Genomic DNA, 20,684 nt, shown 5'->3' on the forward strand with positions numbered 1-20,684 from the left:
AGAGATTGTAAAAAAAAAAAATGTATATGAATCAAGCAGTTTAATCAAATATGGTAAATCATACCTTCAAACTAGTTGCTTTTCAGCGAAAATCGACATTTTGAATTAAAATGTCATTTATGTGAATTGTGAAGATCCAATAAGTTTTTTTTTTTTTTTTTCTCTCCTCGGGCAGTGAAATTGCAAGCACAATACACCTCACAATAATAATCGGAAATGGGCTAATTTCCCATAGACGTCTCTTGAGCCATCACAATATTTTTTTGGCACTCTTTAATGTGGTGTTTGAAGTTCAAGCAAGCAGTCATCTACCCTGCTTTTTAACACGAAATAAACATGAATGAACATTAGAAGGTATGTTGAAAGATACAGTTCAACTTACCAAAATCCGTATCATGTCACATGTATGCGTTTCAGCCACGGAAAGGCATCAATACATCTGCTTGTAAACATTCATATAACATCATACTTACCTCAGAAAAGCCATTCAGTGTCCAAAAACTCATTAGTCAGCTAGAAAAATGAACTCTAGAGGAGCATTTTGTTAAAGATATGCACTATATTGCAAATTCATTGTATTTTTTTCTTAACATGTTCTTCAATATGTTTGAATAACATATTGAAAAATGTTTTATGACAGCCACCATTTAAGTGTTTATATAAAAAAAAGAGTAGAAACATTGTCATTAAACGTATTATAACATAAATGTATTATAACATTATTATAAAATCTTCCTTGTGTGTAATTTAAATGCAAGTAGCCTACAAATCAATTAAGTTTAACCTTTGATATTAAAATGATGTACCAACTGGGGTTTCCTTTGCCGCATTAGTTGAGATATATTTTTTTCTTTGAGGAAATTTGCCATGTACTGTTCCTGATAGGCCCCAAATTCACCAAAATCTAATCAAATTGAAGCAAATCGTAATCGAATCACAAGCTTGTGAATCTAATCATATTGTTTATTTGATGTGCTCTATGTATGTGCGTTGATTAACTTTTTATATGAGAATAAAAGCCTAAATTAAAGCAATCATATGTCTTCAGAAGGATTGGTTTAGGTGCGTTTAGATAATTTATATCTTCATTGTGCCATAAATGTTTCTTGCTGACCAGGAATCTTTATATGTATATGTATATATATATATATATATGTATATGTGTATATATGTATATATGTGTGTGTGTGTATGTATGTATGTATATTTAATAACCTTCTATTGGTTTTTGTGTATGTGCAGCTACATACGGCGTGGATTGAGTCACTGGTGGATGAAGGGCTCCACTCCACCCCAGATCGCTGAGATTATCATTAAACTAGTCAAAGACATGGCTGCTGTGAGTAATGGCCCATCTAATCCTGAACACCATTTTCGTCTTAATATGCAGCTGTTCAGCTGCATGTTTTTGAATAATATAATGTATAATCTTGCACTGCTTAACTTGATCTCCTGCAGATGTGTTTTAATGCTTTTGCAGAAATTGTCCTTCATCATTTAAGTGTCTTTTCACCCCAGGGGCACCTCTCGGATGCCTGGTCCAGGGTGACTAAGAATGCTATTGCTGAGACCATCATTGCTCTCACTAAGATGGAAGAGGAGCATCGCTCTCCAGTGCGCTGCATTGCCACCACTCGGGTACGACTCCACTGCACTCACTTCATCTGTCACAACTGAACATTTGCCAACTAGGTCAGTATTACTCGGGATCCTTCAGTTAGAGGGATCAGAGGTGTTTGGTGGGTGGGGTTTTCCAGTCACCTGATACAGATTGACAGCAGCATGAAATGCAACATTCTTAAACACAAATAATTACTTTTATTATATAGATGAATATGAGCAGGTCCACAGTCATGGAAAAACTGGAAACATCATGGAATTTTGTTTTATTTCTATGCTTTAAAAAAATGTACCTAAAAAAACAAAAGTTACCTCAAAACATTATACCAGCTAGAAATATAATGTGTATATAACCATTTTATAAATATATTAAAATACATATAATCCTTATCCAGGACTGGACTGACTGGAAGTCACGGAAATTCACTGGGCAGTATGTGTAGGAACTTTGTATGAAAGACTTCCATAGAAATTCAAATTGTTCTACTTCCTCTCTCCATCAGCTGTGGCTCGCATTGGCCTCTCTGTGTGTGCTGGATCAGGACCACGTGGACCGACTGTCTTCAGGTCGCTGGATGGGCAAAGACGGGCAGCAGAAGCAGATGGTACGGCACATTGGGCTAAATAGGCCTCTGGGATGCTATAAAGCACAATCAGTGCAATAGTATATTACAGTTCTTCAGCTGAGAATCGGCTCTTTACCTCTTCACCCTGACTTTTAATTCCCAGCCTATGTGTGATAACCATGACGACGGAGAGACGGCAGCCATTATTCTGTGTAATGCATGTGGAAACCTGTGCACTGACTGCGACCGCTTCCTCCATCTCCACCGGCGCACACGTTCCCACCAGAGACAGGTAAACCTCAGCACTCACACAGATCTAATCAGCGTCAATTGGATCAATTATGGTTCACAGCTAGGATTGAGAATCAAGAATCGTGTAATTGCTGGCTGGTTGTTCAAATGACATCATGTTGGTAAAAATGCATACTGGAGATTATTATAGTATATGGTACTTTAAAAAATATGGTACCAAAAGTAATATAGTATATAATAATCATACAAAAAAAATAGTATGTACATGTTTGTTGCTTCTGTAAAAGTACTGCAAGAATTGAATAATTGGAGTTGGAATGAGAAATAGGATCTAGTTTCTTGTAACACAATGGCTTGTGCAGGTCTTTAAGGAGGAGGAGGAAGCCATTAAAGTGGACCTACATGAAGGCTGCGGTAGAACCAAACTCTTTTGGCTCATGGCATTGGCTGATTCCAAGACCATGAAGGCCATGGTGGAGTTCCGTGAGCACACAGGTGACTTTTCCTCAGTTTGTAATAATGTTTAACAGGGGTGGGAATCACAGGGTACCTCACGATACGATACACGGCTCACAATACCGATGATATTATGATACAGCAATTCTGCGATCATCAATATATTGCTAGACAATCCTATAATGATACATCACAATTTCTGTCTAACTATGAAAACCAAATGCCTGCAAAAAGGTTAAGTGCCGGTTTTCCAGACTTTAGACTTAAATCTATTATTTTACTAACACAGTGACTCTGGGAGCATTGAAATCTTTTGAAATCTTATTTTATTAATTAAAATATCAATATTTGGGGCTAGTGTATTGATTCCCATATCGCACGGAGAAGGACGATATATTGCCGTATCAATATTTTGTCCCACCCCTAATGTTTAATAATGTAGAGGGAAGACAGGTCATGTTGAAGAGAAGGTTCAAATTTTGTCAGTATATACACTGCAGTGTTCATTATTATTAAGAATGATTTGCTGTCTGAATTGATTTTCTTAGAGCTTTATTTTTCAAACATATTGTGTTTATATAAAATATAATATAAAAACATAGTGTGTCATCAAATGTGTCCAGTTGAATCAATTAAGTATATAAATTCACAGGTAGAGCAATTATGGCTGTTACCTATCAAATGAAATCATACACAAAAGTGGTTGTAATGAATGCACAAGATATAATAACAATAAATTTTTTGATATATTTTAATAATCGGCTGGGCACTATGTTCTGTTACACAGCTCTCTCTGAGGAGTTTGATATATTGACTGTTTCAAGCTTTTGGGGTTTTCTTCATATTCAGTGTTTTCCTAGCTGTTTTTATTTATTAATTTATTTAATATTAATCACTTTATATTACCTATACAGTCAACTGCACTGACTGTAAATACAGACATCTCACAGCTACAGGTCACTACAGTGTCTACAGAGGCACTAAACCCATCACGACCCAAGCCTATTACAGAATATTAATACATATGTTGAATGTTAGATAACAGATTAAAAACAGAGCAATTCGCAACAGGGGTGCTTTGCCTCCACACTTTAAATATCTGGGGCATTTTTGTCACTTTTGCATAATTTCTGCACAGCTGTGATGCATCCTATTTTCAGAATTCTTTTTTATTTGACTAGTGGCTTTATTGTACAAATAGTTGTAGCTAAAATGGCATCATTGTATTGTCTTTCAGGTAAACCAGCTTCCAGTAGTTCAGACGCCTGCCGCTTCTGTGGCACCAGGAACGGCACAGAGCTGTCTGCAGTTGGAAGTGTATGTTCAGACCAAGACTGTCAGGTATTCGCTCAAAATGTCAATTTTTTGGCAGAATGATATACTTTGTTTACATGGTTTTACTGGAATTAAGTAATCTTACAAACATATTGTCTGTAGGAGTATGCAAAACTGGCCTGCAGTAAGACTCATCCGTGCGGCCACCCATGTGGAGGGGTCAAAAATGAAGAGTTGTGTCTTCCCTGCCTACATGGTTGTTTCAAAACCGAAGCCTGTCTGAAACAGGATGCTGATGATATGTGCATGATTTGCTTCACTGAGGCTCTGTCTGCTGCCCCGGCAATCCAGGTACAACAGAATAATACCATTGCATGTGATGATATAAAGAGGATATAGAATTACATACAGGAGATCATTGTGTAATTATCTGCCCTGGATTATTTTCAGCTGGACTGCAGTCATGTGTTCCATCTTAGGTGCACAAGAAGGGTTCTGGAGAACCGCTGGCTTGGGCCTAGGATAACCTTTGGGTTCATGTCTTGCCCTATTTGCAAGGTAAATAAGCTTGTCTAGACTCGCTTTAGGAGAGGTAAACGTAGGGCTGAATGATTAATTGGAATAAAACTGAAATCACAGCATGGCTTAGTGCTGCTATAAAAATACAAAGACTGTGATTTAATGAAGTGTATGCGGCATACGTTTCAGAGCGAAGTGGGCCACTGTGTTCATTTACACGTGTGAGCTCGTGATCCAGAGTTTTCAGTGGGAATGCAACATGCGCTAACTATCTATCTTCCCAAACTTGTTGTGATAAGTGCTCATGAAAGAGAAGAGTACTTTGAAGGACTTCTCAGTTTTCTGCCAAAAAAACCCTTGAAGGTTTAACTTTGTTACTGTTTAACTGTATAAACTGTAAAATAACTATTATTATTATTGTAATTTTTCTTAAATAACTTACTATATATATATATTTTTTATTTTACAGTGAAATATTATTACTACAATAGTAATGTTTCTTGTAGGGATGCACTGTTACCACTTCTTCCAAAATGAGTCTGATACCGATACATTCATTTTTGGTACTTGCCACTACCAAGTACCGATACCTGTATTTTCATTGCATTTGTATTTTTTTAATATAATTGAAATAAATACAGTAATTATTATATTATTTAAAGAATTCAAATATATATATATTTTTAAATACTAAATAAACCAAAAGAATGTGAATCATATTAGATGGCTTAATTCGTTTCGTTGATTCGTTTCCTTCAGTTATTTTTCATGCGTAATTATGCTTCTTAAAATTATTGTACAAGCTTCTGTTACTGTTCTGTTCATTCTATTGTTGTATCATATTTCATCTACAGCGCACATTTTGCAGCGGCACAGTAATCACATGACGTTTTGCTGTAATAATGTAGGCGAAAACATGTTATACATAAATCACGTAACAGTTCTTGTTTTTACTTAGGCTACGATTTAGTTTTAAAGGTGCAGTGTGTAATATTTAGGAGGATCTATTGACAGAAATGCAATATAACATACATAATTATGTGTTCAGTGGTGTATAAAGACCTTACATAATGAATTATGTTTTTATTACCTCAGAATGAGCCATTTCTACATACACCGTGGGTCCCCTTGCATGTTAAATCACCATTTTGCGGCGACGTGTTTGTATAGTAGCCCTAAACAGACAAACTGCTCTGCAGAGTGTGTTTGCTTGACTGGCTTCTCTCTGCCATCTCAGACAATGACATTTTTGTCCTGTGTTGGTCACTGTAGCTTCTCTATATTGCAATTTGCAACCTCACCCCTAGATGCTGCTAAAATGTACACACTGCACCTTTAATCCAACTGACACATGTGCTGAGTGAGCGATTGGAAATCAAGCGCATGCAACAGAAGTGTGTGCGCTCTCTCTCATCATTTAACATTCTTTGCTATTGACATTCGACTAAACAACACACTTTTTAGTGATCTCTGTGAGAAAGCTGCTTGTGCAGCTATACAGGCATTAATATTGAAATTATGCTTAATATTAATTAGATACATTTACTTCATAGACATCTCTAATCTCAGATATCTCCATATCTCAGTTTGTTCTGTTGTATGTGTTTCTTTGTCTGGACACAAACATTGTACTGCACACAACTGTCTGTTTTTGGTATCGGAGCATTTTAAACTGTACAAGTTCACGAGTGCAGTATCGGGCCTGATACTGATTTCGGTATCAGTGCATCCCTAGTTTCTTATTTATATTTTATTTATAATAATCGTCATCATCATAATAAAATAATAATAATGATTGTTATTATTATTTTAGAATTATAGTGGTATATAGTCACACTTTTTGGGGGCCAAATCGTGCAGCCCTACAGAAAACCTGGAGCTCTTAAAATATTGGAAAAATCTCAATTAGATTTTTGTTTTGCTCTATCCTCTGTGCTTCCACGTTTGTCATTACGTCATGCTTCTGGTCAGAGGTCAGTCTTCCGCCACAAATCGATGCATACGGCCGTCTGCTGTAAGCCAGTTATTATAGTTAATAAAGTTTTAAATATGGATAATTTTCTTACAAAAACCCATCGCTTCACTTCAGAAGGCCTTTATTAACCCACTGGAGCCGTATGGATTATTTTTATGATGGATGGATGCATTTTTTTGGGGGGCTTCAAAATATCGACCCCCATTCAATACCATTATAAAGCTTGGAAGAGCCATGATATTTTAAAATATAACTCTGATTTTGTTTGTTTAAAAGAAGATAGTCATATACACCTAGGATGGCTTAAGGGTGAGTAAATCATGGGGGGAAAAAAATCAGTTTTGGGTGAACTATCCCTTTAATGGCATCAAAACCAACCAAATCTTGTATAAGATCACGTTTTCTGAAAGAACCAAAGCCAATCTAAACTCTATCAACTAGATATCTGTTCATGGTATCCAACACGTGCCATTTATGTCTGTGTGTTTTTTTATTTTTTTATTTATTTTATTTTTTTCCAGAACAAAATAAACCACTCTGTCCTAAAAGACCTGCTGGACCCGATCAAAGAGCTGTATGAGGACGTGAGGAGAAAGGCTTTAATGAGACTGGAGTATGAAGGACTACACAAGAGTGAAGCCATCACAATGTCTGGAGCTCGATTCTACAACAACCCAGCTGGATTTGCCATGAACAGATATGCTTACTACGTTTGCTTCAAGTGCAAAAAGGTTAGATCTTCATGACACTCTGTCCTTGTTTGTTTTCTGTTTTGTGTAGTGTTCACAAATCTTCAGTGGTTTTGAAGAATCTTCCTGCTAAATAGTGGCCGAGGAAACCTTCAGAATGAAGGAAGCATTTCTCTCTCCAGAAAGAAAATAATTGGGTTTGAGTGAACTGTCCCTTTAAGGATATCTCTGTTAACTTTGAATAGAATGGAAAAATATGGTTGGCAAAAAAGATAAAATGCAGCTCACTCCTGTGGAGGAAGAGCTATTTGCTTGTCATGTCGGCATGAAATGAGATTTCCAAGAACAAGCGTATCATAATCTGTTCAGATGACATTGCCGCAATGAAGCTGTTTCTCCAGCTGTTGTGCTAACAGTGTGACTTCTTACTCATCCAGGCCTATTTTGGGGGAGAAGCTCGCTGTGATGCCGAAGCAGGACAAGGCGATGATTATGATCCACGTGAGCTCATCTGTGGAGCATGCTCAGATGTGTCCAGAGCACAGGTCAGTGGGACAACAGTGTGTTTGTGTGCCTGATTTAGTTTGTTTCTGTTTTTAGCACAATAGAGTGCTGTAGGAATGAATCCCAAAACCCAGAAATTAGTTTTTAACTTCTGGTTCTGTTATCCTGAAGTCATGGGTTTTGGTTAAATGCTTGAAACAAGGTCTGTGGTGAACTTAAGCTCAAGATATTTTCACATTTTATTCTATGACATAAAATACATCAGTAATAGCCTCTTGTGATTTTTTTTTTTTTAAAGCGTTAAAATTTTCTATTTTTAAGGCTTCAAAATTTATAAAAGCTGTGTTCATTTGTGAAGATTACAGCAAAACATAAGAATCACTTTTTTTGGTCACAGAGCTTTTTTTTTTTTTTTTCCTCTCCAATAATCCAGTGGAAAAATCATGTTGGCTTTTTGTCAAGGGAGCCAGGGTGATGCTAACCTCCAGGCTGGCCTACAAAAAAGTCCCTGCAGTACTCTTACACATTGGCCAGTGATTGTTATTGCATTGCATATCAACATTCATGAGATCTGCACACCCAAATGATTTAGTTTTCGAATTTAAATATTTACTTGGGTGATCAGTGTGATACAATGGCTCAGTCACGGCTGCAATTCATTTTATCACCAGGTCTGTTTTCAATCAACTTGGTTTTTCAAAGTTCATGGGTGAATCTCAGGAAACCATACATGATGATAATCTCATGAAATACATGTTGTATATCACAATATATATATTATAGTGGGTGCAGGACACTATATAGTTCATTTATGTAAGTGAGGATAGCAAAAGAAAGTAAACTGTGACATATTATACCCAAACATTCTTCATACAGTGGACTACCAGTAAAATTGATAAAAACTTGGGACCAAAAATGATTCAGACACTTTGACCTGACCATGTTTTGCTTAAGTGTTATCTGACATAATTAAGATTATTTTTTTCTGACACAGTCTAACTTTTATTACCATTTTTTAAACTATAGTGAATAAACTGTAATAATGAATGAAATGTTCAAGGTGTCTGAATAAATTCTGAATAAACAGAGATCCTGATTCTCCCACGATTCTGAACAAGACAACTAAACAGAATAACATGTAATTTACTAGAGGTTCTGACAAATGTTAATTGCTGCAGTCTATTTAAAATATGGACTGTTAATCCGTACGGACCAGACACCACGGTTCAAAACATACTTGATTCTCAGATTAATTGCAAAGTTTGACCATCATACAATGAAAGTTTATCATTTGAACGTGTTTTAGGTCCCGTCAGATTAAACATTCAAGCGAATTTAAACCGTTTGAGCGCACAGAGACGCGAAAGAGAACTGAATTCTGAACATGTGATCACCGAATGCCGTTCCCTCCTGTCTATTTGTGTCTGAACGGACACATACATGCAAAAAAAAAAAAAAAAAAAATTGGTGAACTAAACAATTGAGAACCAGATGTGTAACAGTATTTTGGATCCATGCATTCGGTCTTAAAGTGACAGTAGCCTAATATTCCTGCTGCTTCCTGCTTTTTTCTTATCATTTAGGAATAATATTGTGTGGATGTTTGAATCGAGATCCCAATCTTTTAACAATTAATCGTGCAGATGTAATCACTATAATGCTTTTTGCTTTACAAAAGTGATGCTTCAGTTTTGGTGTTTTCATGTGATTGACTTTGTTTGTAATGGCTAATACTAGCAAAACAGAGAAAGAAAGTGGTATGTGCTTATTTGGTATGAGTTTTTTTTTTTAGACCTCTTTCTTTTTGTTGCAGATGTGCTCTAAACATGGAACAGATTTCCTGGAGTACAAATGTCGTTACTGTTGCTCTGTGGCTGTGTTCTTCTGCTTTGGCACGACACATTTTTGCAACGCCTGTCATGATGATTTCCAGAGGATGACCAGTGTCCCAAAAGAAGAGCTGCCCCATTGTCCTGCTGGTAAAACGCTTTTTAAATGTTTTAATAAAAACTTTCCACCACCATTTTTGGGTTGTCTGAAACATTTGTATCATACTTCTCTTGTTGAATTAAGCCTTTGTTCTATTACAAGCTGTTTTCACTTATTGAAGCTTTATCCAACAAATTGGCAAGACAGCATGTTGACTTTCTTTCATTCCTCCCTCCCTCATAGGACCAAAAGGAAAACAGTTGGAAGGAAGTGAGTGTCCCCTGCATGTGGTACATCCTCCCACCGGAGAAGAGTTTGCACTGGGCTGCGGTGTGTGTAGAAATGCCCATACCTTCTAAACGCCATGGTCCTGTAATGATCTCTCTCTATATATATATTCACCCTCCTGTGGCGGCTGACTCCCTCTTCAGCACAGCCTGAGAGCAGATACACACCGGATGTCCCATTCTGAAGGCGCTGTGATTGGCCGCCGTGCCCAGGATGCATCCTCCCTCTCTTGAGACACTGAAGAATGGAGAAAAAAAAAAGAACAAAAAAAAAAAAGAAACGTTGTGACGTGTTTGCATGCAGCCGTTGTAACCCTGCGGCTTGTATAAACGTTGCACACCTCCTGACCACTGAAGTGTAACAATGTACGGAGGATTTTGGAACTGAATATGAGACCACCGTGGATGGGCCATGATTTCAGCTTCTCAAATACAAATTTAAGATTCTATTGTTGTATGTTAACTATGTTTTCGTAATCCTGTACAGTATTCCTTCACTTTGGAGTGCATCATGGTTTGACGGCTAAAGATTCAAATGCTATAAGAGGACTTTAGAATGTTACGCTGGAGGAAAATAGTGTACGATTTATCTAATCTTGTATATAATGACAGTAGTAACCCTTCATATGTGTATTCCAATGTTGCTACTCTACACTTCAGTTTTCTTTGATATTCTGGGTTATGTTTTGAGCCAGAACTTTTAATGAAGTGCAATACTGGGTGTGCCTCCTCGCAGATGTAAACATATGGAATGTATGTCAATAAAGCCACTGTACATTTTTATACAGTGATACACAGGCTGTTGTGTTTTCCCCGGCAAGTACAAAATAATTTCTGTAGTCAGAACGTTATCGAGGGGCTTATTGTCTGCGATGTCTGCCCTTTTGTCTCAATGATGTGGTATAAAACCATTTTTTTCTGTTATTTTAAAAGCAAAAGGTGAGTATGTTCTGCTTTTGTATTGCAAGAACACGACTCTTTGGGGCCAGTCTTCACACCAAATTGAAGGAATGTGAGGCAAAAAGATATATTAGAAGTTGTGGCTGGCTGGCTGGTTGTGGTTGTTTTGGAGGCATAGGAAGGAATGTTTGGGGGGGGGTGTGATAAACAGCTGCTGTAAAAGACAAAAAAATGCAACTTGTGAATCTGCTTTGTATTATTATCTGTGGATGGAGCTGAATGGTAATAATAAACCGGGTTCTCTGTTCAGCAAGGTACATTACAAAAGGAGTGTCGTGTGCTTTTCTTTCATCTCATTTATCCATGAAATATGCAAGTTCGAAAATGAAAGCATAAAGCCAGCTAATCTGAAGAGACGACACAAATGGGCAGAGCTTGGCGACCCGAGCGTCGTTTCTAATAAGGTACGTCTAAAGATTTTTATTTCCTGAAATATGTGCGAGACTACACAAGATGTGAAAATTTAAATATAGTCATAAATACGCCGCGTCAGACACTTTACCGCTGTCACATCCGTTTGCCGTCTGCTCTGTTGTACGTGTGAGTACATGAGCTGTAACGTTATGCGAAAAAGATGCAAGAAATACAAGACCGATCACAATTCAGAATGCAAATAGATGTGAGAAACAAATCCAATCGGAATTTATACTCCGTTTTCACAAATTGTTGTTCGTTGTCGTATTTTGAATGGATCAAGTGTAATAAATGTAATGTGAGGTGAATTTCAAACTGTAGTCTTAAATGTCCAAAAAAAAAAAAAAAAGTATAATGTTTGCAGAAAAATAAAAAAAGATAGCCTAACACTGGAATTGTCTACAAAATTTGAATATACAGTTAGGTAAACCGCCGCACTTTCATCGAATATAACTATATAGTAACTATTTTCAATTAAAGTTTCTCTGTGTATCCGGTCCAGACGGCGTTATTGTCACGTGGTACGTGTTACATTTCTCTGCGTTTTTTTTTCTGCGGCTCTACTAATCACTGTAGCCTGTTGTTATAGTTTGTTTTTAGAGATTGCTCGGACAAATTTATATTTGTATGTCACTCAGATAATCATTGGAAAATACATATTAAAAAGCTTATACTTCCTAAAGCATAAACGGCTATAATAAGACAAAAACTGAATTCTGCTGTATGGGGTGTTCAGCTTTCTGAGCCGCCGTGCGCCCCCTGGAGGAAGACCCAGTTTGAGTCGTTTGAGTCATAGAAAATACAGCAGACAGCCGCCCAATGCTACTCACTCACACTCGCCTGACTCGACAACAACATCGCCATTTTCAGCGCTGGGAGGGAGGCGGGGACGCTGAAATCTCCCGCGGTACAGAAGTAGGTCAACCAGCAATATAGCAGAGACATACGCACTCAGACTCCCGAAAAAACGAGATATAACTATATAAATCTGCGCTCATTCGTTTCCAATGCGTACGCTTTGCTTCACTCTGATGCGTTCGGGTTCCTGTCCAGGTTGACATTCAGACAAGTTATCAGGATTTTATTTGTTTTTCACTGTTTGTGAGCGAGCTGAACGGAGATAACATGAGTCACACGCAAAACAGGTAATTTGGGGATTCGCAGCAGCGCAGTAAGGCTGTTGTTTGCTTAATCTAACTAGATCACTGTCTTCATGAATAAATGTATGTGTGTAGTGTTCTGATTATGTTTTTATTAATGCTGCTCATACTCATTGAGACATGGATTGCTGCGAACACACGTTGAGCCGAAGAGGAATTTGTTTGCAATTTCGTTAAAACATTTTAACTTGTTTCCAGGAAAGTTCAGAGCCATTTAAACGCATGCATTTATCTTTATATATTATATATTCATGTGTGTGTATATATGTATGTGTGTATGTATGTATGTATATATATATATATATATATAATATATATATATATATCTTTTTATATTTTATATATAAAATATAAACCTTGAAAATAGTATAGTTTTGGGATGCACGTCATGTCCAAACATGCTTCTCTCTGTGTGTATTTGCACTCGGCCTGTTTATAGTACACTTCTCATGCTTAACAGCTCTCTCAGGCCCCCAAGAATGAAAAGGAGGTTGAGCAGAGAGCGAGAGGACAGCACCTCATCCTGCGACGGGCCGACAGACTCTTGCAAGAGGGTCAAACAGCCCGACGAGGACTCTGGAGATCAGATGTCCAACTGGGCTCGACTACCCCAGGAGATCCTGCTTCACATCTTTCAGTACCTGCCGCTCCTCGATCGTGCCTTCGCTTCACAGGTTTGCCGTGGCTGGAACCAGGCCTTCCATATGCCTGAGCTGTGGAGATGCTTTGAGTTTGAGCTCAATCAGCCTGCCAGCTCTTACCTGAAGGCCACACATCCTGACCTAATAAAGCAAATTATAAAGAGGCACTCCAATCATTTACAGTACGTCAGCTTCAAGGTGAGAGGCTCATGAGGAAGTTCAGGGTTACCGGCGAGCTCCCCATTACAGCATTAAACATTACAGCTCACAATTCATGCTGACCTTAAAGGGATAGTTCACACAAAAATGAAAAATTCACTCGCCCTCATGTCGTTCCAAACCTGTATGACTTTCTTTGTTTTACTGAACACAAAAGATATTTTGAAGAATGTTTGTAACCAAATAGTTTTGATTCCCATTGACTTCTGTTGTATTTTTTTGTCAGTGTGAATTGAAACTGTTTGGTTAACAACATTCTTCAAAATGTTATGCTCTGAACTTTGAGGCTTTAAAAAGTTCATGAAGACATGGTAGAAGTAATCCATATAAATTGAGCGGTTTAATCCAAGTCTTCTGATTTATATGATGAACAGATCTAATTTAGACTTCTATTCACATATAAATATTAATCACTGCACATAGAGAACATTAAATATGGTAAATGGAATATGATAGATATCATATACTGGGTAGAAATAGTAAATATGATAGTCCTGGTAGATATGATAAATATAGTAGATATGACAAATATAGTAGATATACTTGGTTGATATGATATACTTGTCTTGGTAGATATGGCAAATATAGTAGATATCATATACTTGGTAGATATGGCAAATATAGTAGATATCATATACTTGGTAGATATGGCAAATATGGTAGATATCATATACTTGGTAGATATGGCAAATGTAGATATGATATACTTGGTAGATACGACAAATATAGTAGATTTAATTGGTAGATATGGGCCCAGTTTCACAGACAGGGCTTAGCCTAAGCCAGGATTAGGCCTTAGTTCAATTAGGATATTTAAGTATCTTTTATAAAGGTACACTAGAAAGAAACGTTACTCGTGTGCATCTTGAGACAAAACAATGGCACTGACATATTTTAAGTTATGTCAGTACAAGTTGCTTTGTTAAAACAGCTCAAACATGCATTTTAGTCTAGGACTATCTTAAGCCTTGTCTGTGAAACCGGGGAATGATATACTTGATAGACATGGCAAATATAGTACTTTAGTATACTTTGTTGATGTGGTAAATATGGTAGGCATGGATTTAACTGCCCGATTTATATCGATTACTTTTACAATGTCTTTATGAACATTTAGAAGCATCAAAGTTTTGGTGGGATTGAATTTCAGTGAAGGGACAGAAATCTCTGAAGTATAATTAAAAATATGTTCATTTTTCTTTCAAAGATGAACAAAAGTATTTTGGGTTTGTCATGAGGGTGAGTAATATTATAGATATATTGTATATATGTAGACTTGCATTAAAGAATTCAGTAGATTTGTGTTCTTTTACAGTGGCTTTGAACATGGCACGTCTAATCAAAGTTGTTTGAGTTGATGCTAAGAGTTTGTGTCCTGTATCCACAGGTGGACAGCAGTACAGAATCAGCAGAGGCTGCGTGCGATATCCTGTCTCAGCTGGTCAACTGCTCTCTGAAGACTCTTGGGCTGATCTCCACTGCACGACCAAGCTTCATGGAGCTACCCAAGGTATCAGGACATGCGTTACATGGCTGAGCTATGTGTTAGGATGATGAGGTGAATGTTTCCTGATGTTTGATGATTGTTTCCTCTTTTCAGTCCCACTTCATCTCTGCACTCACCGTGGTGTTTGTCAACTCCAAGTCTCTTTCGTCTCTGAAAATTGATGACACGCCAGTGGATGATCCTTCGCTTAAGGTCCTGGTGGCCAACAACAGTGACACACTTAAGCTGTTAAAGATGAGCAGCTGCCCTCATGTTTCTCCTGCAGGTAAGACATGTTATTTGAGGGACTGTGATTCTAGCACAGGGGTTCTCACCCTCAGGATCCACTTTCCTGCAGAGTTTATATCAAACCTTGATCAAACTCACCTGCCTGTAACATTTTAGTAACACTGAAGACCTTGATTAGCTTGTTCAGGTGTGTTTGATTAGGGTTGGGGCTGAACTCTGCAGGAAAATGGATCTCGAGGGCCAGAGTTGAGAATCTCTGTTCTAGCATGTTGGCAAGTTCATGAAATATACTTATCACCAGTTTCAATAGCTTGAACACACTCTATTATTTGAAAAGTTAAATATTAATATCAGTGGTAACAAATAAATTAAAATATAGTGTGTAGTAAATATTCTCAAGTAAATTTAAATATTTTGCACGTTTTGATGAGTGAATAATGCCTAACACTTACACACACTACAAGCAATCAAAGAATAATACAAATCAAGTAAACGGTGACTGGCATCTAACAGCAGTATTAAGTAAACATTCAGAATAAATACTAAAGTAATCAAATGTAAATCAAACTACTTAAACTATCGTTCAGAAGTTTTGGGTCTGTAAAAAAATGTTTTTTAATAAATTAATATTTTTTATTTAGAAATGATGCATTAAATTGATCAAAAGTGACAGTAAAGACATTTGTAATGTTACGAAAGATTCGTATTTCAAATAAATGCTGTTCTTTTGAACTTTGTTCATCATGTATCATAGTTTTCCACAAAAATAATACCTTCTGAAAATTCAGCTGAAAATCTTGCCAACCCCAGACTTTTTAACGGTAGTGTAAATTATTGTATTTTAATAGAAAAAGTACATAAACAAACTAAAAATATCGGCCATTCACACATGTATTTATGCAGGTTATTGTCACCTACAACAGTAAAGTCTGTGACTGTTGTTGTTGAAACTCTGAAACGACCTGCTAATAAACAGGGTGTGTTCAGGCAGAATATGATAACTTATGTTTATAGCTTATTGACAATACCTACAAGACTGGCTGGCCAACTCTATGGAAAAAAACACACAAAGCCTTTCTGTTCCTCATGGAGACTACCGGGTTTATTGGAATAGGTGCACACCAATGTTTTCGCCCTTGCTGGCTTGACTGATGGTACTACCGGTAGTGTATAAAGATTTCTTACAGGCCTGTTGAGCTCCTATTGGAGGAAGATGTACATTTCATACACTTCAGTATGATTACAAAAATAGAATTAAACAACACAAACTAATCTTTTCATGATGTTTGTTCTCATAAGTCTCCCTGTGGGTTTTAAAGGGATTGTTCACCCAAAAATTACAATTCTGTCATAATACTCAGCCTTATTTCATTGCAAACCTACATGTCTTTAGTGGCGTTCACAACAAGAACAATAACTATATTCGCGTCCACACCAGCTGACGATAATGTTCTGTTTATTATAAGTGTGCGCTGCAGTTTTGTCATCTGCTGCTTTAAATGCTTGAGCTCTGATTCTGATTGGCTGTCAGTGTATTTATCATTCATCAGCTAGAAAAAAATCATTCTGAACGTGATTCCAATGATATCGTTTCACTGTGCCGTTATCGCTATAGTTGTGGTGTGGACTCTGCTGTTCTTTAAATTTTGAACGATTTTTAGAACTATATTTATCGTTATCGTTATCGTTATAGTCCTTGGTACGAGCGGCCCTTTTCTTTCTTTCCCGTAGAAGCCAAAAATTGAAGTTGAAAGTATCCTAACTGCTTTTTTCCATATGGTAAAAGTTTTTTCTTTCTTATATTTAAAGTCAGTAAACTCATTATTTAATAAAAATGTATCTGTGCGTTTTTATTAAATTAATTGTATCATATCATAAGTCCTTCTTAAAATAATGGCCAATTTATAATAAATTAGAGCAATTGCATGTTGTTAAGAATTATTAACTAATGCCATTGCGGTTATGCGGAATAAAAAACAAAGCTCAGAATTCTGATTTTCGGAATGGTTGAAGAGAAACTGCAACGCATTTGAGGATCCAATTTCTTCTTCCACCCTATACGTTAGTCATACTGTATTATTTGTAGTGTCTTGTGCAGGTGAAACCCATCATCAGTCTTCTGTTGTTGCAGGTATTCTGTGTGTTGCTGATCAGTGTCATGGTCTGAGAGAACTGGCTCTGAACTATCACTTACTGAGCGATGAGCTCCTTCTGGCGCTTTCCTCCGAGAAACACGTGCACCTCGAGCATCTTCGCATAGACGTGGTAAGCGAGAACCCTGGTCAGCAGTTCCACACCATCAAGAAGAGCAGCTGGGACGCCATGGTGCGCCATTCACCCAAGTTCAGCCTTGTCATGTACTTCTTCCTGTACGAGGATGAGTTCGGGCCCTTTTTCCGCGACGAGATCCCGGTTACGCACCTCTACTTCGGCCGCTCGGTCAGCAAGGAGGTCCTCGGCCGTGTCGGCATGAACTGTCCCCGCCTGGTGGAGCTGGTGGTGTGTGCCAACGGTCTGCGGCCGCTAGACGAAGAGCTGATTCGTATCGCCGAGCGCTGCCAGCACCTGTCGGCCATCGGACTGGGCGAGTGCGAGGTCTCCTGTAGTGCTTTTGTGGAGTTCGTGAAGATGTGTGGCCGCCGCCTTTCTCAGCTGTCTATTATGGAGGAGGTGCTCATCCCAGACCACAAATACAGCCTGGATGAGATCCACTGGGAAGTGTCCAAGCACCTGGGTCGTGTTTGGTTTCCAGATATGATGCCCACCTGGTGAAATGCACAACTGTTGCATTCAAAAGACCATAAGTACTCCTAAGCCTTTGGTAATATGGGCTTTTAATGTGGTCTTCAGTTAATTCACAAGGTTTGTACATAGATTTGATTTGAGATGTAAATTCCAGTGTGGACTGTTGTATTAAAAGGATAGTTCACCCAAACATTCTGTCATCTTTTACTCACCCTCAAGTCATTTCAAACCTGTGTGATCTTGTTTTCATTTGTGGGACATAAAAGAAGATATTTTGAAAAAAGTTGGTAACCAACATTCAGTTCTGGTGACCATTGACTTCAATAATAAAAAAAAAAAAACCACTTATAATATCTATATAATATGTCCCATAGAATACACAGAAGTCATGCAGGTTTGGAATGACGGTACGTAAATGATGACAATTTTCATTTTTGTGGGAAATATGCCTTTAATGGCATGTTGTGGCAAATCTACATTTAAATGAATCTTACAAAAGTTTATTCAGGTCATATTTAACCCTAAAATTAAAAGAAAAAAAAAATTATATTTGATTATATTTTGAAAAAATGTAATGGTTCTAAAGAAAATTGAGCTTATTTGTGAAAAATAATTTTGTATTTCTTTCATTTGGGGGTGTAACATAACCTGGACATTTTGTAACATTTACTAAAATAGAGGATCGCTGTACACATCATACCATGTATATATGTTACATTTTCAGATTATTTTGCAAAATGTGTGTGGGGGGAAGCAGTTGTTTATTTAGAAAGGAAACTGAAAGCTGTTTTATCTAGATCAGCTTATCATCATATGCAGATTGTGTTTATGATATAGACTCTCAGTGTTTGTTGATGTTCTCAGCAGATGCTCATCTATTTCTCCACTTCACTTCTGCATAATTCACTTTGTCCAGCTGTGTATCTGTGCAGATCGCTGTTTTCAGTGGCTCAACATTGTGCTGTTTTTTCAAACTGTAAAGGTTGGATCTCATGTTAAATCATTCTTCCATTAGAGCAGAGTTATAAATAGTTATAAATGTTTAAGCTAGAAATTAATTTATCCACCCATCCATTTCCCAAACTGCTTGTCCATTGTAGGGTGACAGGAATGTTGGAGCCTATCCCAGCAGCTCTGGCCATAATCACATTTTGATTATATTGGCCTAATGGTTTGTGTAGTTATTTGAATTAGTTTAGGAGCAGCACCTCCTAGTGGCATTAAAAGCCATAACACTTTAGTGAGAGCGGTTTCTTTCACCAACTAGTGGCCTCTCACTAACCAGTTCACCAACACAAGTTCAAGGTTAAAAAGAAGTGCACAGCCATCTGGGTTGTAAACAATAAGTGCTCACTTGAATGTGTGCTGATTTGGTTTATGTAGATAAAGAATTGTATTTTGTGTGATTAAAACATTTTGTATACAATTGGTAATTACAGTGCTTTTGTACAAAAATATATAGTGAATAATATGCACCTTATACATACCAAATGGAAATCTTTCTGATGGTTTAGGCAAGTAGAAAAGTAACAGTTGTTCATATTTTGGTGTAGCAGGGAAGAGGGTGCAGAACAATATAACAGCATATTTTCAAGGTCTTAGGTATGTTGGAGTTGGTCAGGGAGGATGGAAATGAAAGGATCAGTGTTAGGCTAGACAGCACACTTGTGTCCTCAGATTTGGAAAGAGATTGTAAAAGAATTTTAGGGATACAATGAACCGTTGATTGGTTTCTATTGGATTGCGTGAGAATGTTGTGCAATGACAAACTGAATGGGATACAACCAGATAATAATTGATTTTTTTTTTTTTTTTTTTTTTTTCTGGATACGCTTCAGACATGGCTGCATTAACATGCACCCCTTCGATTCAGTATTGGAGTGAAGCAGTGAAAACATTTTCCTTTAAGAAGGAAGTCCCATGTGTCTGTATATAAAATGCTGTGTGTTTGATATAAATAGAAATACTTATATATACTTCTGTGGAGGTTCGAAGTGTTTCTGTGCTGATCTCTTTCAGATGAGTGGGAATTATTCCTTGATGGATCTTTGTACCCTTGTGATTAGATGATCATCAGTGTAATTTATTGATATGCTTTTTTTTTTTTTTTTTTGCATTAATCTGTTTATACTAATAGTTTAACATTGAGTGAGATGCTCCATGTTGATTTATATGCATATTATATAATTTATAAAAAGTCAATAGCATGTAAGTTTTCTTTTACCAGTTATCCAGAATTAAAGCTGTATTAGCTGTAAATTGTAGCATCTAAATTAAGAAAACTAAGATTCCTGTCATCATTTGAAAGCAAAACATTATTGGAAATGAACAGAAAAAGGAAGCTACAGCCTGGTAGTTCACATACAATTTAGTTATTTCATTAAAATAACCGAGCTTTTTGCTAGACATGACTTTTTGAAAGTGCATGCTGAAGAGCATTACATAAACCCAACGCCATTGATACATGTACAAATAGCATCAAACCAAGTGCTCATGTATTTGATTTTTCAGAAGCAAGTGAGCATATTGCTTGTATTGCTAATATGAAAGCATCACATTTCTTTTGTGTTGTAAAAATGTGATTATAACTGTCTTTTGTTGAAATAAATATGGGCAAATAAACATTTGTGCAGACATTGTGTGAATGTTTTAAAGATCATTTACATTAAGGCAACAATATTCATAAATGTGTGGTACAACAAAACAACAGTCCAGTTTTTTTTGTATAAATTAACACT

The 20,684-nt window shown here is 37.0% G+C and overlaps 2 protein-coding genes across 4 annotated transcripts in view; both read left to right on the forward strand.

The window, feature by feature from the left end:
- Positions 1 to 10,855, forward strand: part of mycbp2 (MYC binding protein 2) — a 107,828-nt gene extending 96,973 nt beyond the window's left edge. Inside the window, exons 74-85 of the mRNA XM_051905991.1 lie at positions 1,243 to 1,339; positions 1,519 to 1,638; positions 2,124 to 2,225; positions 2,350 to 2,478; positions 2,801 to 2,933; positions 4,132 to 4,235; positions 4,332 to 4,520; positions 4,620 to 4,727; positions 7,185 to 7,394; positions 7,790 to 7,897; positions 9,670 to 9,835; positions 10,029 to 10,855. Coding sequence (XP_051761951.1) covers positions 1,243 to 1,339; positions 1,519 to 1,638; positions 2,124 to 2,225; positions 2,350 to 2,478; positions 2,801 to 2,933; positions 4,132 to 4,235; positions 4,332 to 4,520; positions 4,620 to 4,727; positions 7,185 to 7,394; positions 7,790 to 7,897; positions 9,670 to 9,835; positions 10,029 to 10,144 — 1,582 coding nt within the window. The 3' untranslated portion in view covers positions 10,145 to 10,855. The remainder of the gene's footprint in view (positions 1 to 1,242; positions 1,340 to 1,518; positions 1,639 to 2,123; positions 2,226 to 2,349; positions 2,479 to 2,800; positions 2,934 to 4,131; positions 4,236 to 4,331; positions 4,521 to 4,619; positions 4,728 to 7,184; positions 7,395 to 7,789; positions 7,898 to 9,669; positions 9,836 to 10,028) is intronic.
- A 437-nt stretch (positions 10,856 to 11,292) lies between these two features.
- On the forward strand, positions 11,293 to 20,572 carry fbxl3a (F-box and leucine-rich repeat protein 3a). 3 transcript variants are annotated; one of them, XM_051905978.1, is made up of 5 exons: positions 11,293 to 11,436; positions 13,067 to 13,445; positions 14,854 to 14,976; positions 15,067 to 15,238; positions 17,333 to 20,572. In XM_051905978.1, exons 2-5 carry the CDS (start codon positions 13,086 to 13,088, stop codon positions 17,971 to 17,973), a joined length of 1,296 nt encoding a protein of 431 aa, XP_051761938.1. In that variant the 5' UTR covers positions 11,293 to 11,436; positions 13,067 to 13,085; the 3' UTR covers positions 17,974 to 20,572. The 3 variants fall into 3 exon arrangements, with proteins under 3 accessions (XP_051761938.1, XP_051761937.1, XP_051761936.1); XM_051905977.1 differs by lacking the exon at positions 11,293 to 11,436 and adding an exon at positions 11,458 to 12,591 and having other exon boundaries at positions 13,076 to 13,445; XM_051905976.1 differs by lacking the exon at positions 11,293 to 11,436 and adding an exon at positions 11,459 to 12,591.
- Positions 20,573 to 20,684: the final 112 nt, after the last annotated feature.

This window comes from Ctenopharyngodon idella, chromosome 9 (assembly GCF_019924925.1).
Source record: "Ctenopharyngodon idella isolate HZGC_01 chromosome 9, HZGC01, whole genome shotgun sequence".
Lineage (NCBI taxonomy): Eukaryota > Metazoa > Chordata > Actinopteri > Cypriniformes > Xenocyprididae > Ctenopharyngodon > Ctenopharyngodon idella.

Coding starts and splice junctions, on each gene's coding strand:
- fbxl3a (XM_051905976.1), top strand. CDS start 12,572: ATGAGTCACACGCAAAACAG. Junction 13,446..14,853: donor TACAGTACGTCAGCTTCAAG/GTGAGAGGCTCA, acceptor CTGTATCCACAG/GTGGACAGCAGTACAGAATC. Junction 15,239..17,332: donor CCCTCATGTTTCTCCTGCAG/GTAAGACATGTT, acceptor CTGTTGTTGCAG/GTATTCTGTGTGTTGCTGAT.